Below are 25240 nucleotides of genomic sequence, written 5' to 3' on the forward strand. Positions count from 1 at the left end.
TCCAGCATTTTCCCAATAACATGTTAGTCTAACTGGTCTGCAGTTTCCCGCTTTCTGTCTCCCTCCATTCTTAAATAGGGGAATTACATCTGCTGGGATCTCTCCAGAATCCAGGGATTTTTGGTAGATTACAACCAATGTGGCCACCATCTCTGCAGCCATTTCTTTTAAGACCCGAGGATTCAGGCTATTAGGACCAGGGGACTTGTCCACCTTTAGTCCCATTAGTTTGCCTAGTACCTTTTCTCCCTAGCAATAGTGATTGTTTTAAGTTCTCCCCTCCCAATAGCCCCTTGATTATCAATTATTGGGATGCTTTCAGTGTCTTCTGCAGTGAAGACCGATACAAAATATTTATTCAAATTCTCTGCCATTTCCTTGTTTCCCATTATTAATTCCCCAGTCTCCTCTTCTAAGGGACCAACTTAGCTACTCGCTTCCTTTTTATATACCTGTAGAAGCTTGTACTGTCTGTTTTTATATTTCTTGCTAGTTTATTCTCAATTTATTCCCTTTTTTTTCGTCGTCCTTTGCTATTTTCTAAAAAGTTCCCAATCTTCTGGCCTTCATTAATCTTCACAACATTGTATGCCTTTGTTTTCAATTTGATACCACCCTTTACTTCTTAGTTAGCCATGGATGGTTCATCCTTCTTAGAGTCTTTCTTTCTCATTGGAATATATCTTTGCTGAGTTATGAAATATCTCCTTAAATATCTGCCACTCCTTATCTACTGTCTTACCCTTCCTTTGTAATTGCCTTTATTTTTCAGGACACTATTTTGAGACCCAAGTTTCTCACCCTCAAACCGAATTTGGAATTCTACCATACTATAATCACTCTTCCCAAGAGGATCCTTTACTATGAGATCATGAATTAATCCCAGTCTCATTACACATTACCAATTCTAAAATAGTCTGCTCCCTGGTTGGTTCCACAGCGCATTGTTCTAAGAAAACATCCCGAATACACTCTATGAACTTTTCCTCAAGGCTACCTAATCTTTATTTTGATATATCCAATCAATATAAAGATTTAAATCGTCTATGCTTATTGCAGTACCTTTCTTATAAGCCTCCATTATTTCTTGATTTAGATGCTGTCCTGCAGTGTAGCTATTGATAGGGAGCCCATAGACTACTCCCACCAGTGACTTCTTTCCCTTATTATTTCTTATCTCCACCCAAACTGATTCTACATCTTGATCTTCTGAGAATCAGAACCATCTGACCTCTCAAGTGGGCATAAAAGATTCCATGACGTTATTTTGAAGAAATCTCTCTGGTGTCCTGGCTAACATTTATCCCTCAACCAACATCACTAAAACAGAGGCCGTGAATGGCACTTTATAAATACAAAAGGAGAAAAGGAACAGTCGGTAACAGGACATCAATTAGTCTCCTCTTGGAGAAATCAAGGAATCGACTCACTGTATGTAGGAAACAAAGCTGATTTATTTCATCGTTGTTTGACAGAGGGTGCAGAAAAGATTTACAAGAATGATTCCAGGGATGAGGGACTTCAGTTACATGGATAGACTGGTGAAGCTGGGGTTGTTCTTCTTAGAACAGAGAAGTTTGAGAGGAGATTTGATGGAGGTGCTCTAAAATCATGAGGGGTCTGGACAGAGTAGAGAGAAAATATTCCCATTGGCGGAAGGATTGAGAACCAGAGGACACAGATTCAAGGTGATTGGCAAAAGAACCAAAGGCGACATGAGAAAAAACTTTTCTTTAAGCAGCGAGTGGTTAGGATGTGGAATGCACTGCCTGAAAGGGTGGTGGAGGCAGATTCAATCGTGGCTTTCAAAAAGGGAAGTGGATAAGTACCGGAAATAAAACATTTGCAGGGCCACGGGGAAAGGGCGGGGAGTGGGACTTGCAGAGAGCCGGCACGGGCTCGACGGTCCGAAAGGCCTCCTTCTGTGCTGTAACTATTCTATGATTCTATGATATCCAGAAAATTAAACTCCAGCCCAGTTAGAGGGATTAATTACACCAGCAGCAACAAACTCCAACTGTCCGAGTGAACATGGTTCAGTCCTGGATGTGATTAACGGCAACAATAAAAGCAGAATCCAACCCCTGCAGTCACTTGTGAACTCGCTGGTGTGACTGAAGGTTGGATAAACGAGTGAAGCCCTTCCCACACTCGGAGCAGATGAATGGCCTCTCCCCAGTGTGAATGCGTTGGTGTGTCAGCAGGTTGGAAGAAAGAGTGAAGCCCTTCCCACACTCGGAGCAGATGAACGGCCTCTCCCCAGTGTGAGTGCGTTGGTGTTTCATCAGATCATTTCTGCTTTTATAGCTCTTTTCACAGTCAGAACATTTAAACGGTCTCTTACTGGTGTGAACAAGTTGGTGTTCAGTGAGGTGGGATGAACGAGTGAATGCCTTCCCACACACAGAACAGGTAAAAGGTCTCTCCCCGGTATGAATACGCTGGTGAGCATGAAGATCGAATGAATTAGTGAATCCCTTTCCACACACAGAGCAGATGAACGGCCTCTCTCCTGTGTGAGCTCGCTGGTGACTCAGATGATGAGATGATTTAGCAAACCGTTTCCCACATACGGGACAGACGAACGGTCTCTCCCCAGTGTGAACTCGCTTGTGTTCAATGAGGTGTGAAGATGCAGTGAATTTCTTCCCACACACGGGACAGGTAAACGGCCTCTCCCCAGTGTGAACACGCTGGTGTCTCACCAGGCTGGATGAACAAGTGAATCCTTTCTCACACACGGAGCAGGTGAACGGTCTCTCCCCAGTGTGAATTCGCTTGTGTGCCAGCAGGCTGGATGAATAAGTGAATCCCTTCCCACACACAGTGCAGGTGAACGGCCTCTCCCCAGTGTGAACTCGCTGGTGTTCAGTGAGGTGGGATGAACGAGTGAATCCCTTCCCACACGCAGGGCAGGTGAACGGCCTCTCCCTGGTGTGACTGCGTCGATGAGTTTCCAGTGCAGAGGGGCAATTGAATCCCTTCCCACAGTCCCCACATTTCCATGGATTCTCCATGGTGCAGGTGTCCTTGTGTCTCTCCAGGTTTGACGATCAGTTGAAGCCTCGTCCACACACAGAACACGTGTACGGTTTCTCCCCGCTGTGAATGATGCAATGTTTTTTCAGGCTGTGTAACTGGTTGAAGCTCTTTCCACAATCAGGGCACTGGAACACTCTCACTCGGGTGTGTGTGTCTCGGTGCTTTTCCAGTCACATTGATGTTTGAAATCTTTTCCCACAGACAGAGCAGACAAACGTTTCTCCTTTCACATTCAAAGGCTGATGATATTCAAGTGAATCGAGTGACTCTGTCAGATCTTGATATGATTGGTTCGAGTTTCCCATCTGTAAATCCTCCTCTTCTAATATCCTGTAAAAGGTGTTTACGAAAGTCAGCACTGGAAGTGCAGGATAGAAATTGAGGACAGACAATCCTACTTTTTATGGAGCATTCTTTCGTCTCTTGTTCCCCAAAGCTGTAAATTCCCATCCCACACACTCTCCCTCCACCCTGTGGTGAAATCCAAACTCATCGCACCACCTCCATCATTTCTTTCTTCCATCTGCAGTTTTCTCACTCCCTCTTCTCTGGTTGGGTTCAGTTCTGCATCCCGTGTGTGCAGACTGAGAATAAATGAGGAAATGATTTTCTCTCGAGGTCACTGGGACCCTAAAGCCCCGCCTGCCCTCTGCTCCTGTACCAAGATGGCCACACAGACGCCCTGATCCTGTCCAAGAATTCAGCTAGTTACCCCGAGCGGTCGGGTCTATCATCGCAGGTCAAACATGGAGCCTGCGGGCTCATATTTGGGGCCTGAGGCCTACACCAGTATTTATGAAGCTGCCCAGCCCACCCAGGGGTCTAATTCCTCCGCTGAGCCCACAAGCTCCTACCAACTCGCAGAATGTCTCTTCCGCCTCAGACCACCTCCAACATTGGCACTGCGCCTGCTCAGAGCACAGCCCGGTCCCGTGCGCAGGGGGATTCTAGCTACAGAAGTAAACGTTGCAACATTTGGTAGTGAAATGGATTCATTCAGGATAGACAGCAGGGATTATTGCAGGAAATAACAAAGTGCAGCGAGAAAGGAAATGCAATGGATGTTGTGTAGATGGATTGTCAAAAGATGTTTGATAAGGTGCCGGATAGGAGGCTTGTTGATCAAATTAAGGCTCATGGTATTAAAGGGAGTGGGGTTGCGTGGAGAGGAAGTTGGGTAAAGGGCAGAAAACAGAGAGTAGTGGTTAATGGATGTTCTTCAGACTGGAGGGATGTAAACAGTGGTGTCCCCAGGGTCAGTGTTGGGACCATTGCTCTTAATATAGAGACAGGGTCTGGGCTAGGGTATAAGCACATAAGAATTAGAAGCAGGAGTAGGCCCTTTGTCCCCTCGAGCCTGCTCCACCATTCAATAAGATCATATTGATTCATCAATTGATCCACCGCTACGAAAAACAATAATAAGAATAAAACCGGACGGACCACTCGGCATCGACCTCCGCACCGGCTATGGACCCGACAATGGCCCACCCAGCCCAGTCTTTCTCACCAACATCTGGGGACTTGTGCCAAAATTGGGAGAGATGGCCCAGACTAGTCAAGCAACAGCCTGACATCGTTATACTCACAGAATTATACCTTTCAGCCAATGTCCTAGATTCCTCCATCACCTCCCTGGGTATGTCCTGTCCCACCGGTGGCGGTACAGTAGTATACAGTCGGGAGGGTGTGGCCCGGAGTCCTCAACACTGACTCAGGACCCCATGAGGTCTCGTGACTTCAGGTTAAGCATAGACAAGGAAACCTCCTGCTGATTACCACCTACTGCCCTCCTTCAGCTGATGAATCAGTACTCCTCCATGTTGAACACCACGTGGAAGAAGCACTGAGAGTAGCAAGCTGCACCGAATGTACTCTGGGTGGGGGACTTCAATGTCCATCAAGACTGGCTCGGTAGCACCACTACTGACCAGGTGGTGAGAGAAACAACACGAGGGAAAAAACCTACTTATGCCCATCCCTTCGGAAAGGGCGCGAGAGTGGGAGCAGTGGTAAGCCTACAAAGGGCGTGAGTCAGCCGAGCAGACAGCCGAATGAGCACCAAGTGACCTGGGAGGATAAGAAATAAAAAGATTCAAAGTGTGGCATCACAGGAAAGCAGGGAAGTGATTGGTTGGTCAGTTTTTCTCTCTTTTCTTGGCATTGGTTTAAATTAAGAGCTGGGATTAAAAATCTAAACTTTCAAAACGTGAAAACTTAACTAAATACATTCGAGATGGCAGGGCAGGCGATGTGTTACTGCTGCTGCATGTGGGAGCTGGTTGACCCCATTGAGGTCCACGGTGACCACATCTGCAGTAAGTGTTGGCTGCTCGAGGAACTTCAGCTCCACGTTGATGAGCTGGAGTCCGAGCTGCAGACACTGCGACACATCAGGGAGGGGGAGAGTTACCTGGACCCTGTGTTCCAGGAGGCAGTCACACCCCTTAGATTAATTAATTCAACTTTGGCCCATGGTCAGGGACAGGAGGGTGTGACTACGAGCGAGGCAGCTGTGGGGATGCAGGGGGTAGTGATGGAGGATCCTCAGCCCTTGCAATTGTCCAACAGGTACGAGATTCGTGCTCCCTGCTTGGACACAGGCAGGGACTGCAGGGAGGATGAACAAACTGACCACAGTGCCGTGGTACAGGAGGCCATTCAAGGGGGGTGGGGGGGGAGTAAAAAGAAATGCTGTAGTGGTAGGAAACAGTATAGTTTTCTGCAGCCATGAGCGGGAGTCCTGAAGGCTGTGATGCCTGCGCAGTTCCAAGGTTCAGGACATCTCCTCTGGGCTGGAGAGGAACTTGGAGTGGGAGGGGGAAGATCCAGTTGTCGTGGGCCACGTAGGTACCAATGACATAGGTAGAACAAAGAAAGAGGTTCTGCTGAGGGATTTTGAGCAGTTAGGGGCTAAATTAAAAAGCAGAACCCAGACAGCAATCTCTGGGTTACTACCCGAGCCACGTGCAAATGTGCATAGGGTAAATATGATCAGAGAGATGAATACGTGGCTCAAAGACCGGTGTGGGAGAAATGGGTTTCGATTCATGGGGCACTGGCACTGGCACCAGTACTGGGACAAGAGGGAGCTGCTCCGTTGGGACAGGCTTCACTTGAACCAGGCTTGTGCTTGTGTCCTGGCGAAGCGAATAACTAGGGCTGTAAAGAGGCCTTTAAACTAAATAGTGGGGGGGGGGGGTTGGGGGGTGGGAGGGTTCAGGTGAGCGTAAATTTAAAAAGTCAAAGAGCAAGGAGAAGGCAATAGAGCAGGGTAGCGGTGGGGGAAATGATAACCAGAGTGTAACAGGAAGGGACAGAATGTATAAAAATAAGAGTGGAACAGACCGTGGGGTCAAAGCAGCGAAAAATGGTAAAAAGACAAAATGAAAAGCTCTTTATCTGAATGCACGGAGCATTCGTAACAAGATAGAAGAGTTAACGGCACAATGAGTATGATCGGAAAGCTATTACAAAGACGTGGTTGCAAGGTGACCAAGGCTGGGAACTGAATATTCAGGGGTATTTGACAATTTGGAATGATAGACAAAGGAAAAGGAGGTGGGGTAACTCTGTTAATAAACGATGAGATCAGTGCAGTGGTGAGAAATGATATTGGCTCAGAAGATCAAGATGTAGAATCAGTTTGGGTGGAGATAAGAAATAATAAGGGGAAGAAGTCACTGGTGGGTGTAGTCTATAGGCCCCCTAACAGTAGCTACACTGTTGGATGGAGTATAAATCAAGCAATAATCGATGCTTGTAAGAAAGGTACGGCAATAATCATGGGCGATTTTAATCTTCATATTCATTAGACAAATCAAATTGACCAACAGTTCATAGAGTGTTTCTGAGATGGTTTCCTTGAACAGTACGTTGCGGAACCAGCCATGGAGCAGGCTATCTTAGATCTGGTAGTGTAATGAGACAGGATTAATAAATGATCTCGTAGTTAAGGATCCTCTTGGAAAAAGTGAACATAACATGGTTGAATTTCAAATTCAGTTGGAGGGTGAGAACGTCAGATCTCAACCCAGTGTTCTGATTCTAAATAAAGGCGACTACAAAGGTATGAAAACAGAACTAGGAATGTTCACTGATGACTGCACAGTGTTCAGTTCCATTTGCAACTCCTCAGATAATGGAGCAGTCCATGCCTGCTTACAGCAAGACCTGGACAACATTCAGGCTTGGGCTGATAAGTGGCAAGTAACATTCGCGCCACACAAGTGCCAGGAAATGACTATCTCCAACAAGCGAGAGTCTAACCACCGCCCCATAACATTCAAAGGCATTACCCTCGCCGAATCCCCTCTTCTTCGGCGGTCCCTCGAATCGAGGATGACTTGCTTCAACGCCAAAAAGGGATGAGTTCAATGATTTCACAGGTGTTTCAATCAAGGCCCTAATATTGCAGGTCCCAAACTATATATTGAAGGGTGGAAGATGTCTGTGCGTGGATTTTTTTTTAAACATGTGGTGGCCGTTGCACACCAGCCACCACACGGGCTTGACAGAGCTTGGTCTTGGCCCAGTGGCAAGGGTTATCCAAGACGACTGGAGACCAGCTCTGCTGCACGGACCGAGCGCGCACACATATAGCAGTGTGGGCTGGCCCGTGCTGCCCCTGGACCCTCGACCCTTTTAGGTCCCAAACTCACGCCTCTCCTGGGCCCCGGTCACTTCCTTCGACAAACTCTTGCTCCTTCACCCCTCTTGCTGTGCCTGCCCGCACTGCAATGAGCGACCTGACTTCGCAGCCAACGCCATGTACAGTTGTAGCAGGACTTCTCTACTTTTATACTCCATCCCCCTTGCAACAAAGGCCAACATTCCATTTGCCTTCCAAATTAATTGCTGTACCTGAATGCTAACTTTTTGTGTTTCATGTTACAAGGACCCACAGATCCCTCTGTACTACTGCATTTTGTAATCACTCCCCATTTAAATAATAATTTCCTGTTTTATTTTTCCTACCAAATTGGATAACTTCATATTTTTTTAACATTATACTCCATCTGCCAATTTTTTGCCCACCTGTCTATATCCCTTTGTAGATTTTTTGAGTCCTCCTCACTACTTGCCCAGTTAGCACAGGTTCGGTACACGGTAAATCTCCGTCTACATTATCCCATCAAACACTTGCAGAGCAAGTACAACACGGGTTAGATACAGCGTAAAACTCCCTCTACATTGTCCCATCAAAGACTGCCAGGGCAGGTACAGTACGAGTTAGACACAAAGTAAAGCTCCCTCTACAATATCCTAGTAATTATTCACAGGGCAGGTACAGGACGGGCAGGAGCAGTGGTCTATAAAGGCCCAGCAGTGGTCCCAGGTCAGCGGTAGTTTGGGGAGGACCGAGCAGCAGCCTATAAAGGCCCAGCAGCGGTCCCAGGTTGGCAGCAGTTTGGGGAGGAGCAGTGGCCTATAAAGGCCCAGCGGAGGTCCCAGGTCGGCGGCAGTTCAGGGAGGAGCGAACGAGGACCGAGCAGCGGCCTATAAAGGCCCAGCAGCGGTCCCAGGTTGGCAGCAGTTCGGGGAGGAGTGAGCAGCGACCTATAAAGGCCCAGCGGGGTCCCAGGTCAGCGGCAGTTCGGGGAGGAGCAGCGAGCTGCAGCTGCCGCAGGGTCAAAAGTAAGAAAGAAGTAAAAAGGAATCGTAGTGTGATGTCACAGCCAAGAGGGTAAGGGATTGGCTGGTTGATTGGTGAGTAGTTTTTCTTTTTCTTCATCTTTTTTCTTTTTCTGATCAGTCAGAAACCTTTGGCATTGTTACCAATTAAGTTAATCTAAGGGTTAAGCCCAGACCAGTGTCATGCTCCTCCTGGGCTATTTGGGAAATCAGGGACACGACAACTACATGTGCAGGAAGTGTATCCAGCTGCAGCTCCTGACAGACCGCATTGCGGCACTGGAGCTGCGCATGGATTCACTCTGGAGCATCCGCGATGCTGAGGATGTCGTGAATGGCAAGTTTAGTGAGTTGGACCACAGGTAAAGGTTACACAGCCAGGTAGGGAATGGGTGACCATCAGGCAGAGCAGTGGAAGGAAGGTAGTGCAGGGGTCCTCTGCGGTCATCTCCCTCCAAAACGGATACACCACTTTGTGATAGAGTATTCAAACAGGCTCATTTAGACAGACTGTGAAAATTCACAGACCCCCCAAGTCAAGACTGCTACATGCAGTTCGGCATGTTGCATTAACTCATCAATCAACTTGACATTTTCGGACCTTGGGTAGCGAGCCAATTAAAAGACTTTCAATTGAGCCAATAAGGTCAAAGAAAGCGAGTTCTTTTCTGTAAATTGATCCAGGTATAAAATACAGCCATTTTGACCATGTGTCTCAGTAAGACAAAGAAACTGGCAATTAGCCAGCAGTTTGTTGCTCTCTGCCAAGATTAAAAAGTTAAAACTACCATCGGAGTTCGTATTTCATTGGAAATTAAGAGATCTAACAATTTTGGCGCTGCGAGCAGGATCGCTGAGGAAAGAAACTGAATTTTGGACATCGGACCTATATATTGAGGTAAGGACTCCTCTTTTTTTAAAAAAAAGTCCTCGGTCAAAAGTCTAAATTTGCCTCTCCTTCTATGCGATTCCGAAAACCTCCGGTTTGCGAACTCTCCGGTTGGTAGTCGGCTCGAGGTCCCATAGACGTCTAAACTTCGGCGGTGTGTTAGTTAATTAATCACCGACCTATTGATCGGCTAGCAGGCCTACAACTCGAGACCCCAGTAAAGAACTCAGTAAAGAAATGGCAGCAGGAGATAAGGGCAAAGAATTGCCTACAACTGTTAAAGGTGGGCAGGCACCACCTGAAGTTTCTTTAGATTTAATTCTTGAACAGTTGAAAGAATACATAGAGCAACAATTCAACTTATCTAAAACCTGTATTAAGATCGAACAAAAGTACGGAACCTCCAAAGGACAATGGTCCTTGGACGAGATTAAAAGGGTCTGGGGAAAAACGACCCATATGAAAAATAAAGAGCGAACTAGATGGTCCCTAGCGGTTATGGGACAGATTCGAAACTGGAATGAAATTATAATGCGTTCCCAACATGATCGAGAACTGACCAGTACAAAGGATCAATTGCAAGCAGTTTGTGCACAGCTGCGACAGAAAAAGCTTGAACTTGAAAAGCTGGAAGCGGAAGTTAAAGATCTTAAAGGTGAAATTAAAGAATGGAAAAAATCATTAGGTCAAGAGACAGTAATAGGAAAAGGAAAATGTATTGATCAATTCCCAGGGTACCCATGTTTGGATAAATTAAAAGCGCAAACCCGAAGACACGACCGAGGAATAGATACGGTTTCTGAATCCTCCGACAATACAGTGTCGGAGGATGATGAAGAATTAGGGGTGCGCTTTGCCCCATTTAAAAAAAGACGAGTTGTAGTCAAATCAGAAGAGACTGCGGATGAGGGCGGAACCAAAAAAACAAAGAGAAGGGTGTACGAAGAATACTTAGTTCATGATCCGGCAGACCCAGAGAAAATTGATAAATGGTCCAAGGAATTGCCCAATCCAAAGAAAGGGGGAGTAAAAACGTGGGACCAATTGGACCGCTTAAGAAATATATATCAACTTCATCCCTGGGACGGAGTGCAAATTTTGACCATAATGGTGCCAAAAACACAGGGAAGAAAATTGCACGACAAGGTAGATGAAGCTTTGGGGCAGAATGAGCAAGAATTAGATGCAGGATGGGAGACGATTAAACACTGGCTGCAAGCCTTCAGTCCAGCTAAGACAGACTGGGGAAAAATTGCAGCCTGCCAACAGAAAGGAACAGAGGAGGTCCTGGAGTATGACGAGCGGTTTAGATGCACGTGGCTAGAACATTCGGGTATGAATAATACGGATGAGGAAATGGATGAACAAGCGTTTGGACCCCTGAAAGCAGCTTTCGTGGCAGGTCTAAAGCCAGAACTGTCCAAAATGCTTAAGGTAGTGTTACCGGACTGGGAAGGTAGAGGAACTACCTTTGCAGCATTGGTGGATCGATGTAACCAATTAGATCGGGATATGGGAGCTGAAGTCCGAGCTGCACAGGCTATGGGATGGAAATCCCAGGATTCCGATAAACAGTTATGAGGAAAATTACCCTGAAAATGTCATTATTGTGGGAAAGAAGGTCATTGGGCCAAGACGTGCAGGGCAAAACAGAAAGGTCGTGGCTGGGGAAGAGGTCGCAGCCAGGGATACAATTCAGCCAACAAGCCAGGCTTGTCACAAGATAACGACCTCATAGAAGCATTTAAGCGACTGACAATACAACAACAGAAGGAGTTACTTGGGATAGCAAAAAACGATTAGAGCCCACCCTGGCCCCCCTCCTCGCACTAATACAACAGAGAGGAGATGGGATATATATAACTGTGAGGGTGGGCGATAAGGATGTGGACTGTCTTTTAGACAGAGGGGCGGAATTAACATGCTTACCCCAACAATATGTAGACGATATCCTGCTAGCTTCAAACACGGAAGTACAGCATGAACAAGATTTACGAGCTTTGCTGGATCACCTTCGGCTGAAAGGACATAAAGCCAGCATCGACAAAGCACAAATCACAAAGGAGGATAACCATGGCCCCAGGCACTACCAATAGTGCTATGTAGCATTAGGGCAACCCCGAACAGAACTACAGGTCTAAGCCCATTTGAAATTATAACAGGAAGACCCATGCCGCTGCCAGGAACCAACGATTTATGGAAAGCTGATGTTCACTTAATGAGTGACACTTTGTTATCATACTGTCAGAACTTAACCAATGCTATTAGTTCCGTTTCCAGACAGGTATCGGCAGCTTGGGGTAATCCACCCGAAGGAGGACACGACATCATCCCGGGAGTCTTGGTGTATGTGAAAAAGTTGCATAAAAAACCTTTGGGTGCCAAGTGGGAGGGACCTTATCAAGTGTTATTGACCACCCAGGCAGCTGTTAAAGTCCAAGGAAAGAAAGCCTGGATCCGTTAAACGAGCACCCGTAACTGAAGCTGAAATCTAATTATTGATTGTAGGTATTATAGGCATAGGCCTACTTCTTACTAGCCGACCCTCTGCACCAAAGGGAAATAGTAGGGTAGCAAGGGAATTACATGTAAATACCTTTTTATATACGTCATACATTTATGCCAAACAAGGTAACATTTCTAGTTGTTGGGTGTGTGCACATATTCCTATTCACTCAAAGGGAGGGATTCCCTTGAGGCCAGTTCCCTTGAATATCTCGGAAATGGCTGAGTGGATAATTAATTAAAATAAAACAGGCAATGCGTTTCAGGATACGGAAAACTGGGCACGTAAATGGAAGTCAGCAGGTTACAATCTGACTACCTTTGAAGGGGGGTACCAACCGTGCTACAATAATTCCAAACGGCCCCCATTTTTTGTTATCACTAATACAACGGGACTAGGAAGACCGGGGAAATCGGTCTGTCTGATTAGAAACATCAAAGGAGGCCAAAATATGGGGTATAGTAACTGCTCCCGGAATTATAATATAATCAAGCCACGGAACCGTCCAAACTGGGCCGATGTGGGAATTTTTAACGTAACGGGGATTCTGAATAAAACAAATGGAAAAGCCTGGACAGGCCCCGGAGTGTTGCTGACAAAGAAACAGCTAACATTCATTGCATATAATGGCACCTATTGGGTGTGTGGCCATAGGCCTACCCTTGGCTGCCCCAGAATTGGATGGGATCCTGCTATTTAGCCTACATTGTGCCTTATATGTATCATATAAAGTTACTGTCGGAACATTTACACCGTCCTAAGAGAGCTATCACAGAAACAGAGAGGTTCTTTGCCATCCTGATCCCTGGGTATGGGACCGCCAAACTGGCAAGGGAATCCATTAACATGGCATCCGTTGTGGAACGAGTAGCCAATGATACCTCGGAGGCCCTAGTTAAAATCAATGTAGAAATGGTAGCAATCCGCACAGTAGCCCTACAGAATAGACTGGCCCTTGATTACATCCTGGCTGAAAAGGGAGGTACTTGCACCCTACTCGGAACTGAGTGTTGCACATATATCCCAGATAGCTCCGAAGAAATTACCCACTTAGCGGAGCATATCCAATAGGAGGTAGAAAAACTTAAGCAACCCCCATCATTCACTTTGTGGAGTGGAGCCACTGAATGGCTAGGTTCAATAGGAACTTCATTGGTGGAAGGTTTAATTCTATTTGTTGTAATTGTTTTACTTTTATATTGTTTGTTTATGTTGATTAAATGTTGTTGCGCCAGGCGGCTGTAGCTGCTGTCCCGCAGGTAAGACACCTTGAAGGTCCCAGCAGACCATCTGTATGTGGCACAGGAGTATGTTATGCTTAAGGAAAGGTTGTTTACTGGTTGAATTAAAATATTGATTTGGATTAAATTGGAATAAGGTTAATTAACCTATTAAAACCAGACTTCCATTGTGGCCACGATGGAACTCGGGTTGGTGTAAATTTGTGTGGAAGCTACTAATCCGGACATGTGGCGAAACACATCAACAAATTTTAGAAGGAAACTCTATTAACATGTATGAAATTATTTTGTAGAATGTTTAACCAGTGATACCTGATGTTTTATGATTCAGTTTGTGAAAGAATCAAAGGGGGGATTGATAGAGTATTCAAACAGGCTCATTAAGACAGACTGTGAAAATTCACAGACCTCCAAGTCAAGGCTGCTACGCAGTTCGGCATGTTGCATTAACTCATCAATCAACTTGACATTTTCGGACCTTGGGTAGCGAGCTAATTAAAACGTTAAAAGACTTTCGATTGAGCCAATAAGGTCAAAGAAGGCGAGTTCTTTTCTGTAAATTGATCCAGGTATAAAATACAGCCATTTTGACCATGTGTCTCAGTAAGACAAAGAAACTGGCAATCAGCCAGCAGTTTGTTGCTCTCTGCTAAGATTAAAAAGTTAAAACTACCATCGGAGTTCGTATTTCATTGGAAATTAAGAGATCTAACACTTTGGGTACTGTTGGGGGAGATGACTCATCAGGGGAAGGCAGCAGTAGCCAAGTCCATGGCACCAGGGCTGGCTCTGCTGCACAGGAGGGCAGAAAAAGAGTGGGGGAGCTATAGTGATAGGGTATTCGATTGTAAGGGGTATAGATAGGTGTTTTTGCGGCCACAAACGAGATTCCAGATGGTATTTTGCCTCCCTAGTGCAAGGGTCAAGGATGTCTTGGAGCGGCTGCAGCGCATTCTGGAGGGGGAGGGTGAACAGCCAGCTGCCGTGGTACATATAGGCATCAACGATATAGCTAAAAAACGGGATGAGGTCCTACAAGCTGAATTTAGGGAGCTAGGAGTTAAATTAAAAAGTAGGATCTCAAAAGTAGTAATCTCAGGATTGCTACCAGTGCCACGTGCTAGTCAAGAGTAGGAATTTCAGGATAGCTCAGATGAATACGTGGCTTGAGGAATGGTGCAAGGGGGAGAGATTCAAATTCCTGGGACATTGGAACCGGTTCTGGGGGAGGTGGGACCAGTACAAACTGGGCGTTTTGCAACTGGCCAGGAACAAAACCGATGTCCTCTGTGGAGTGTTTGCTAATACCGTTGGGGAGGGTTTAAACTAAAATGGCAGGGGGATGGGAATCTATGCAGGGAGACAGAGGGAAGGAAAAAGGGGGCAGAAGCAAAAAGTAGGAAGGAGAAAAGCAAGAGTGGAGGGCAGAGAAATCGAGGGCAAAACTCAAAAAGGGCCACATTACAACATAATTTAAAAAGGACAAAGAGTGTTAAAAAAACAAGCGTGAAGGCTTTGAGTCTCAAAGCGAGGAGCATTCGTAATAAGGTGGATGAACTGACTGCGCAGATAGCTGTTAACGGGTATGATGCAATTGGGATTACGGAGACATGGCTCCAAAGTAACCAAGGTTGGGAACTGAACATCCAGAGGAATTCAATATTCAGGAAGGACGGACAGGAAGGAAAAGGAGGTGGGATAGCGTTACTGGTTAAAGAGGAGATTAACGCAACAGCAAGGAAGGACATTAGCGTGAATGATGTGGAATCTATATGGGTAGAGCTGCGAAATACCAAAGGGCAGAAAACGTTAGTGGGAGTTGTGTACAGACCACCAAACAGTAGTAGGGAGATTGGGGATGGCATCAAACAGGAAATTAGGGACTGCAATAAGGGTACAGCAGTTATCATGGGTGACTTTAATCTACATATTGATTGGGCTAACCAAACTGGTAGCAATACGATGGAGGAGGCTTTCCTGGAGTGTATTAGGGATGGTTTTCGAGACCAATATGTCGAGGAACCAACTAGAGAGCAGGCCATCCTAGACTGGGTCTTGTGTAACGAGAGAGGATTAATTAGCAATCTTGACGTGTGGGGCCCGTTGGGGAAGAGTGACCATAATATGGTAGAATTCTTCATTAAGATGGAGAATGACACAATTAATTCAAAGACTAGGGTCCTGAACCTAAAGAAAAGAAACTTCAACGGTATGAGACGTGAATTGGCTAGGATAGACTAGAGAATGACACTTAATATGGCAGGGGGATGGGAACCTATGCAGGGAGACAGAGGGAAGCAGAATGGGGGCAGAAGCAAAAGATAGAAAGAAGAAAAGTAAAAGTGGAGGGCCACATTGCAGCAAAATTCTAAAGGGGCAAAGTGTGTTAAAAAGACAAGCCTGAAGGCTCTGTGCCTCAATGCGAGGAGTATTCGTAATAAGGTGGACGAATTAACTGCACAGGCAGCAATTAATGAATATGATATAATTGGCATCACGGAGACATGGCTCCAGGGTGACCAAGGCTGGGAACTCAACAACCAGAGGTATTCAACATTCAGGAAGGATAGACAGAAAGGAAAAGGAGGTGGGATAGCGTTGCTGGTTAAAGAGGAAATTAACGCAATAGTAAGGAAGGACATTAGCTTGGATGATGTGGAATCTGTATGGGTGGAGCTGCGGAATACCAAAGGGCAGAAAACGCTAGTGGGAGTTGTGTATAGACCACCAAACAGTAGAAGTGAGGTTGGGGACAGCATCAAACAAGAAATTATGGAAGCATGCAATAAAGGTACAGCAGTTACCATGGGCAAGTTTAATCTACATGGAGATTGGACTTACCAAACTGGTAGCAATGCGGTGGAGAAGGATTTCCTGGAGTGTATTAGGGATGCTTTTCTAGACCAATATGTTGAGGAACCATCTAGAGGGCTGGCCATCCTAGACTGGATGATGTGTAATGAGAAAGGACTAATTAGCAATCCTGTTGTGCGAGGCCCCTTGGGGAAGAGTGACCATAATATGGTAGAATTCTTTATTAAGATGGAGTGACACAGTTAATTCAGAGACTAGAGTCTTGAACTTAAGGAAAGTTAACTTCGATGGTATGAGACGTAAATTGGCTAGAATAGACTGACAAATGATGCTTAAAGGGTTGACGGTGGATAAGCAATGGCAAACATTTAAAGATCACATGGATGAACTTCAACAATTGTACATCTCTATCTGGAGTAAAAATAAAACAGGGAAGGTGGCTCAACCATGGCGAACAAGGGAAATTAAGGATAGTGTTAAAACCAAGCAAGAGGCATATAAATTGGCCAGAAAAAGCAGCAAACCTGAGGACTGGGAGAAATTTAGAATTCAGCAGAGGATGACAAAAGGTTTAATTAGGAGGGGGAAAATAGAGTATCAGAGGAAGCTTGCCAAGAACATAAAAACTGACTGCAAAAGCTTCTGTAGATATATGAAGAGAAAAAGATTAGTGAAGACAAACGTAGCTCCCTCGCAGTCAGATTCAGGTGAATTTATAATGGGGAACAAAGAAATAGCAGACCAGTTGAACAAATACTTTGGTTCTGTCTTCACAAATGAAGACACAAATAACCTTCCGGAAATGCAAGGGGACCGAGAGTCTCATGGGAAGAGGAACCGAAGGAAATCCTTATTAGGCGGGAAATTGTGTTAGGGAAATTGATGGGATTGAAGGTCGATAAATCCCCGGGGCCTGATAGTCTGCATCCCAGAGTATTTAAATAAGTGGCCATAGAAATAGTGGATGCATTGGTGATCATTTTCTAACAGTCTATCGACTGTGGATCAGTTCCTATGGACTGGAGGATAACTAATGTAACACCACTGTTTAAAAAAGGAGGAAGAGAAAAAAACGGGTAATTATAGACCGATTAGCCTGACATCAGTAGTGGGGAAAACGTTGCAATCAATCATTAAAGATGAAATAGCAGCGCATTTGGAAAGCAGTGACAGGATCGGTCCAAGTCAGCATGGATTTATGAAAGAGAAATCATGCTTGACAAATCTTCTGGAATTTTTTGAAGATGTAACTAGTAGAGTGGACAATGGAGAACCAGTGGATGTGGTGTATTTGGACTTTCAAAAGGCTTTTGACAAGGTCCCACACAAGAGATTAGTGTGCAAAATTAAAGCTCATGGTATTGGGGGTAATGTACTGAAGTGGATGGAGAACTCGTTGGCAGACAGGAAGCAGAGAGTCGGGATAAATGGGTCCTTTTCAGAATGGCAGTGACTAGTGGGGTGCCGCAGGGCTCAGTGCTGGGACCCCAGCTATTTACAATATACATTAATGATTTAGATGAAGGAATTGAGTGTTATATCTCCAAGTTTGCAGATGACACTAAGCTGGGTGCCTGTGTGAGCTGTGAGGAGGACGCTAAGAGGCTGCAGGGTGACTTGGATAAGTTAGGTGAGTGGGCAAATGCATGGCAGATGCAGTATAATGTGGATAAATGTGAGGTTATCTACTTTGGGGGCAAAAACAGGAAGGCAGATTATTATCTGGTGACAGTTTTGAAAAAAGGGGAGGTGCAAAGAGACCTGGGTGTCATGGTGCATCAGTCATTGAAGGTAGGCATGCAGGTACAGCAGGCAGTAAAGAAAGCAAATAGCATGCTGGCCTTCATAGCGAGGGGATTCGAATATAGGAGCAGGGACGTTTTACTGCAGTTGTACAGAGCCTTGGTGAGACCACACCTTGAGTATTGTGTGCAGTTTTGGTCTCCTGTTCTGAGGAAGGACGTGCTTGTTATTGAGGGAGTGCAGCGAAGGTTCACCAGACTGATTCCCAGGATGGCAGGACTGACATAGGAGGAAAGACTGGATCGGCTAGGCTTATACTCACTGGAATTTAGAAGAATGAGAGGGGATCTCATAGAAACTTATAAAATTCTGATGGGACTGGACAGGTTAGATACAGGTAGAATGTTCCCGATGTTGGGGACGTCCAGAACCAGGGATCACAGTCTAAAGATAAGGGGCTAGCCATATAGGACCGAGATGAGAAGTAACTTTTTCACCCAGAGAGTTGTGAACCTGTGGAATTCTCTGCCACAGAAAGTTGTTGAGTCCAGTTCGTTGGACATATTCAAAAGGGAGTTAGATGTGGCCCTTATGGCTAAAGGGATCAGGGAGTATGGAGAGAAGGCAGGGTGGGGTACTCAGGTTGCATGATCAGCCATGATCATATTGAATGGCGGTGCAGGCTCGAAGGGTCGAATGGCCTGCTCCTGCACCTATTTTTTATGTTTCTGTAAGAAAGAGTGTAAAGTTTCCTCTACACTACCCCATCAAACACTTGCAGGGCAGGTACAGCAATGATTAGACACAGAGTAAAGCTCCATCTACACTATCCCACAAGATACACCCAGGGCAGTTACGACACTGGTTAGATACAGAGTAAAGCTACCTCTACACTGTCCCTTCAAACAATGCCAGGGCAGGTAGTGTACGGGTTAGATACAGAGAAAAGCTTCCCCTACAACAACCCATCAAACGCTCACAGGGCAGGGAGAGCATGGATTACATACAGAGCAAAGCTCCATCTGCAGTGTCCCATCAATCACTCACAAGGCAGGTACAGCACAGGTTATGCAGAGAGTAAAGCTCTCTCTACACTGTCCCATCAAACACTCCCAGGGCAGGTACAGCACGGGTTAGATAGAGGAAAGCTCCCTGTACAGTGCCCCATCAAACACTCTCAGGGCAGGTATAGCACCGGTTAGATACAGAGTAAACCTCACTCTACACTGTCCCATCAAAGACTGCGAGGGCAGGTACAGGGTGAGTTAGATACAGAATAAAATTCCCTCTACATTGCTCCGTCCAAAATTCCCAGGGCAGGTACAGCATGGGTTAGGCAGAGAGTGAAGCTCCCTCTACACTATCCCATCAAAAGCTCCCAGGGCACGTACAGCACAAGTTAGATAAACATGTAAATCTCAGTCTACCTTATCCGATCAAACACTCCCAGTGCAGGCACAGCACGGGTTTAGATACAGAGTAAATCTCCTTTATTACAACAGTGACTACAATCCAAAAGTACTTCATTGGCTGTAAAACGCTTTGAGAGGTCCGATGGTCTTGAAAAGCACTAAATAAATCCAAGTCTTTCTCTCTCGACATTGTCCCATCAGACACTGCCAGCCCATAATGAGCAAGGCTCAGGGAGGTTGGTTGCTAGGCACTGCAGTGATGTCATAAAGCAGGCCATTTAGCCCAGGTGGTCCTCTCCGTGTCCCTTTAAAGGTGGAGAGCTGGGACATCCTGTCTCAATACAAATCCCCCTGTTCATACTGAGAATCCCCGGGGAAGGCCCAAGGCCCTGAGTGTGGAACACAATCAAGGGGGAAAAGAGGAGGAGAGCTGGGATATCCTGTCTCAATACACATCCCCCTGTTCATACTGAGAATCCCCAGGGAAGGCCCAAGGCCCAGAGTGTGGAACACAACCAAGGGGGAAAGAGGAGGAGACATGGTACAGTGTGGGAGATGAGGGAGGAGTCTGCTCATTCCCAGGGGCAGATCAGACAAAGTGCTTTTGAGTGGTGGGTCCAGCAATGAAACTGAAACGAAACCGAAACGAAACCATAGGAATAAATAAAGATCCAATCCAAGGGAACAAGCAATGGGTCACTGGGCAGAAATCACAACCAGCCCAAAATTATTCAATGGGCAAGCATCGATTGCTTATTGTGGGAAGTTCCACACTTCAACCATCCATTGAGTGAAGAAGGGTTTCCTAACATCTCTCCTGAATGGCCTGGCTCTGATTTTAAGGTTATGTTCCCTCGTCCTAGACACCCCAAGCAGAATAACTTTCTCTCTATCTACCCAAGCAATTGCTTTCAAAATCCCACTAAATTCCCAGAGACTAGGTGGAGTATGGGTTAGATACAGAGTAAAGTTTCCTCTACACTGCTGCAGGGCAAACTTCAGTGTCCGCCTCGACCGTGCTGAGCAGCTTATCAATTAAAATTCAGCAGCAGTACGATCTGCCACTGCACTGAAAACTTTCCACCCGCAGCTCCTGATCAGCTTCAGGTTAAAGCTCCCTCTAAACTGTCCCATCAAGCACTCCCAGGGCAGGAACAGCACGAATTAGATACACAGTAAATCTGTGTCAGAGGAAACTGTACCCCAGTGACAGTCAGTGCCAGAGGAAACTGTACCCCAGTGAGAGTCAGTGCCAGAGGAAACTGTACCCCAGTGAGAGTCAGTGCCAGAGGAAACTGTACCCCAGTGAGAGTCAGTGCCAGAGGAAACTGAACCCCAGTGAGAGTCAGTGCCAGAGGAAACTGTACCCCAGTGAGAGTCAGTGCCAGAGGAAACTGTACCCCAGTGAGAGTCATTACAATTCGAAATATCTTCAGTTATCAGCAACAAATTGCTTTAATATGGTGCCTTAAATGTCGTAAAATGTCCCAAGGCACTTCACAGCACCTTATCAAACAAAAATTTGACACCCAATCATGTAAAGAAATATTAGCACAAGTGACTAAATGCTTGTTCAAAAGGATAGGTATTAAGGAGTATTGTAGAGACGTTTAGGGAGGGAATTCCAGAGCTTATGGCCTCAGCTGCTGAAGGTACGGCCACCAATATTGGAGGGATGAAAATTGGGGCTGCTCAAGAGGCCAGAATTGGAGGAATGGAAAGATCTCTGAGGGTTGTAGGGCTGGAGGAGGTTACAGCAATAGGGAGGGGCAAGGTCCTGGACGGATTTCAAAACAAGGATGAGCATTTTGAAATCGAGGCATTGATGGAGCAGGGGCCAATGTAGTTCAGCGAGCTCAGGGGTGATGGGTGAAAGGAAATTGGTACAAGTTGGGATGAGAGGGCTGAGGACAGATTGCGTAGAATAGGCCTATATTCTCTGGAGTTTAGAAGAATGGAAGGTGATATAATTGAAACATATAAAATTCTTAGAAGGATTGACAAGGGCTGGATAGTCTCGAACTTTATTAGGATAAGAGATCTGCCATTTAAAACTGAGATGTGATATTCTTCACTTTTGTGAGTCTTTGAAAATCTCTATCGAATAGAGATCTTACTGAATGGTGGAGCAGATGGGAGGGGCTATACGGCCTATGCTTGCTGCTATTTCTTGTGTTCTTGAATAAGGATACGGGCAGGAGTGTTTTTGATGAACTTAAATTTACGGAGAGTGCATGGTGTGAGGCCGATCAGAAAAGCACTGGAGTAGTCCAATGTGGTGGTAAAAGAGGCATGGATGAGGGTTTGAGCGGATGAGGGTTTGAGCAGATGAGCTGAGGAAAGGGTAGAGACCACTGGTGTTAGAGGTGGAAGTAAACGTACTTGGTGATTGAGGGAATACGGGTTCAGAAGCTCATCCCGAGGTCAAGTACAATGCCAATCAATAAATTGCAACTCTCCATATCTGTGTTTCAGTATATTAGAATACTACATACCTCGAGTGATCAATACTTCAATATTCGTAGTTATCAATATATTTACTTATAATTCTAAATGTTCATGAATGAATAATTGATTCTATCGGTGATAGGTCGTGCTGGTATTTCAGATTGGTCTGTGCATCGTGATCAGTGAATTGACAACGTGCTTCCGGTTCAATCTTTCCAATGGCTTTCTCACCAGATGGGAAATATTTGAACATTGAGATCTGATGGTGTCGGTGTGAGTTCAGTCCCACCTAATGTACAGAGACCGGTCCATCTGCTGGGCTCTGCCTCAAACTGGAGTCACCTCTTAGATCAAAGCTCTTTACTCTAAAACACACACAAGATTCACTGTGACTGTGTGTTGAGAGACAGAAACTGATCTCACTTCACATCCCATTGCACGGCCTCATGCTGGATAATTGTGCTCGGTGGTCACTCTCCCAGTCTCATTTCCTGCCTTACCTTGTAACCTGTGTGTACTGTCTACAGGACCGGTGTGTATCTGAGTAAATGGCACTTTCTCTTATCTTTCTCCCCAGTCGATCTATTGAAGCGCTTTCAATCAGAAGGGGCTCACTGGTTGGTGCTCTCAAAATCCTGTGCTGGTTCACCTGCTGTTGTTTCTCAGTCCACAATTCCTGTTTCCTTCCAGCTGTGGAACTTTCTCAATTACTCCGCCATTTACCGGGAGATCTAATTATGGCAGGGCAGAAAATTAGAAAAATATTAATGTTGTGAAGTGGAATGCAGTATGAAGTGTTTTTACAATGTTTCAGAAAAGTATATGTCCAGTATTTCTGTTTGATTTTGTCCTTTTCCTCAGATCTCTGTCCCGCTCATCTGGACTCTCAGAAAATCACCAGAATTCTCCCCGGGTTACACACTGTCTGATCTCACTGGGTCCATCCTTTCCGGGTTACACGCTGTCTGATCTCACTGGGCCCCCGGGTTACACACTGTCTGATCTCACTGGGCCCCCGGGGTTACACACTATCTGATCTCACTGGGCCCCCGGGTTACAAACTGTCTGATCCCACTGGGCCCCCGGGTTACACACTGTCTGATCTCACCGGGCGCCTGGATTACACACTGTCTGATCGCACTGGTCCCCCGGGTTACACACTGTCTGATCCCACTGGGCCCCCTGGGTTACACACTGTCTGATCCCACTGGGTCCCCCGGGGTTACACACTGTCTGATCTCACTGGGCCCCCGGGTTACACACTGTCTGATCTCACTGGGCCCCCGGGTTACACACTGTCTGATCTCACTGGGCCCCCGGGGTTACAAACTGTCTGATCCCACTGGGCCCCCGGGTTACACACTGTCTGATCGCACTGGTCCCCCGGGTTACACACTGTCTGATCTCACTGGTCCCCCGGGTTACACACTGTCTGATCTCACTGGGCCCCCGCACTGGGCCCCGGGTTACACACTGTCTGAGCTCACTCTATCTCCCGCATGTCCCCAAACCCTGAGCTCCGGGGCTGTGTTCAGTTCGGTATTTTCCCTCACAGACGAACCGCACCCTCCCCGCCCGCCGGCCGAACGCTCTGCCCCAGCCCCAGCCCCAGCCGCCCACCATCAGTCCGGTTCCCTGCGGCCCCCCGTTCCCCACATTGTCCAACCGCTGGTTACAGCAAACTGCGCCGCATCCGGGGACTGGGGGTGTGGAGGCACCGAGCATGCGCACTGCGGCCACAGAGCGCGTTCCTGCAAAAATTAATGACTCTCAGAGCATCCGGACCGTCTATTAGCTGCACGCAGCAGATTGCCAGCCACTCCCACCAATAGGAGCCGGCAGCGCCACAGTGCCCCTGTGATGAAGGCGCGCTGGGCAGCTCGGGGGTCACGTGGCTCCTGATTTCAAAAATTGCTGCCGTTCAACCGTTGCCAGGAAACGTCATAGCCCCGCCCACAACCCACGTGACATCACATGTGGCGGTCGGTGCTGAGAGGCGGGACCGCTCGTAGTGCGCCTGCGCCGGACTCCCAGCTCACTCAATCGCACACTCCTGAAGTATTAATAATAACTTTTCTGTATAGAGCGTCTTTAACGGAGTAAAACGTCCCAAGGCGCTTCACAGCAGTGTTACAGGACACAACACATACATTTGACACCGAGCCACATAAGAACAAATTACAGCAGATGACCAAAACCTTGGTCCAAGAGGTAGGTTTTAAGGCGAGTCTTAAAGGAGGAAAGAAATATCCAGATGCAGAGAGGTTCAGGGAGGGAGTTCCACAGCTTGGGGCCCAGCAGCTGAAGGCACATCCACCGATGATTGAACAGTTCTGATCAGGAATGTTCAAGAGGGCAGATTTTGAGGAACGCAGATATCATGTGGCATTGTGAGGCTGAAAGAGATTAGAGATAGGGAGGGGCGAGGCCATGGAGGGATTTGTAAACAAGGATGAGAATTTTGAAATTGAGGCGTTGCTTAACCGGGAGCCAATGTAGGTCAGTGAGCAAAGGGGTGATCAGTGATCGAGACTCGGTGCGAGCTAGGACATGGGCTGCTGAGTTTTGGATGATCTCAAGTTTACGTAGGTTAGAATGTGGGAGGCCATTCAGAAGTGCGTTGGAGTAGTCAAGACGAGAGGTAACAAAGGCATGGATGAGGGTTTCAGCAGCAGATGAGCTGAGGCAGGGGCAGATGCGGGCAATGTTACAGAGGTGGAAACAGACAGATTTAGTTATAGAAACATAGAAAATAGGTGCAGGAGTAGGCCATTCGGCCCTTCGAGCCTGCACCGCCATTCAATAAGATCATGGCTGATCATTCCTTCAGTACCCCTTTTCTGCTTTCTCTCTATACCCCTTGATCCCCTTAACCGTAAGGGCCATATCTAACTCCCTCTTGAATATATCCAATGAACTGGCATCAACTCTCTGCGGTAGGGAATTTCCACAGGTCAACAACTCTGAGTGAAGAAGTTTCTCCTCAACTCAGTCCTAAATGGCCTACCCCTTATCCTAAGACTATGTCCCCTGGTTCTGGACCGCCCCAACATCGAGAACATTCTTCCCGCATCTAACCTGTGCAGTCCCGTCAGAATCTTATATGTTTCTATGCGATCCCCTCTCATTCTTCAAAATGCCAGTGAATAAAGGCCCAGTTGATCCAGTCTCTCCTCATATGACAGCCCAGTCATCCCTGGAATCAGTCTGGTGAACCTTCGCTGCACTCCCTCAATAGCAAGAACATCCTTCCTCAGACTAGGAGACCAAAACTGAACACAGTATTCCAGGTGAGGCCTCACTAATGTCCTGTACAACTGCGGTAAGACCTCCCTGCTCCTATATTCAAATCCCTTAGCTGTGAAGGCCAACATACCATTTGCCTTCTTCACCGCCTGCTGTACCTGCGTGCCCACTTTCAGTGACTGATGAACCATGACACCCAGCTCTCGTTGCATCTCCCCTTTTTCTAGTCTGCCGCCATTCAGATAATATTCTGCCTTCGTGTTTT

General features: G+C 46.5%; 1 protein-coding gene across 4 annotated transcripts; it reads right to left on the reverse strand.

Annotated features, from left to right (window-relative positions):
- Positions 1 to 1434: 1434 nt before the first annotated feature.
- LOC139256824 (zinc finger protein 436-like) lies at positions 1435 to 23460 on the reverse strand. Of its 4 annotated transcripts, XM_070874330.1 has the most exons (4): positions 23350 to 23460; positions 22230 to 22460; positions 16154 to 16257; positions 1435 to 3372 (listed from the first exon to the last, which is right to left on the reverse strand). In XM_070874330.1, the coding sequence occupies exon 4, from the start codon at positions 3015 to 3017 to the stop codon at positions 2091 to 2093; it is 927 nt and encodes a 308-aa protein (XP_070730431.1). In that variant the 5' UTR covers positions 3018 to 3372; positions 16154 to 16257; positions 22230 to 22460; positions 23350 to 23460; the 3' UTR covers positions 1435 to 2090. The 4 variants fall into 4 exon arrangements, with proteins under 4 accessions (XP_070730431.1, XP_070730430.1, XP_070730432.1 ...); XM_070874329.1 differs by lacking the exon at positions 16154 to 16257 and having other exon boundaries at positions 23350 to 23459; XM_070874331.1 differs by lacking the exons at positions 16154 to 16257; positions 22230 to 22460; positions 23350 to 23460 and adding an exon at positions 21777 to 22223.
- Between the last annotated feature and the right edge of the window lie 1780 nt (positions 23461 to 25240).

Source organism: Pristiophorus japonicus, unplaced genomic scaffold (genome assembly GCF_044704955.1).
Source record: "Pristiophorus japonicus isolate sPriJap1 unplaced genomic scaffold, sPriJap1.hap1 HAP1_SCAFFOLD_785, whole genome shotgun sequence".
Taxonomy (NCBI): Eukaryota; Metazoa; Chordata; class Chondrichthyes; family Pristiophoridae; genus Pristiophorus; species Pristiophorus japonicus.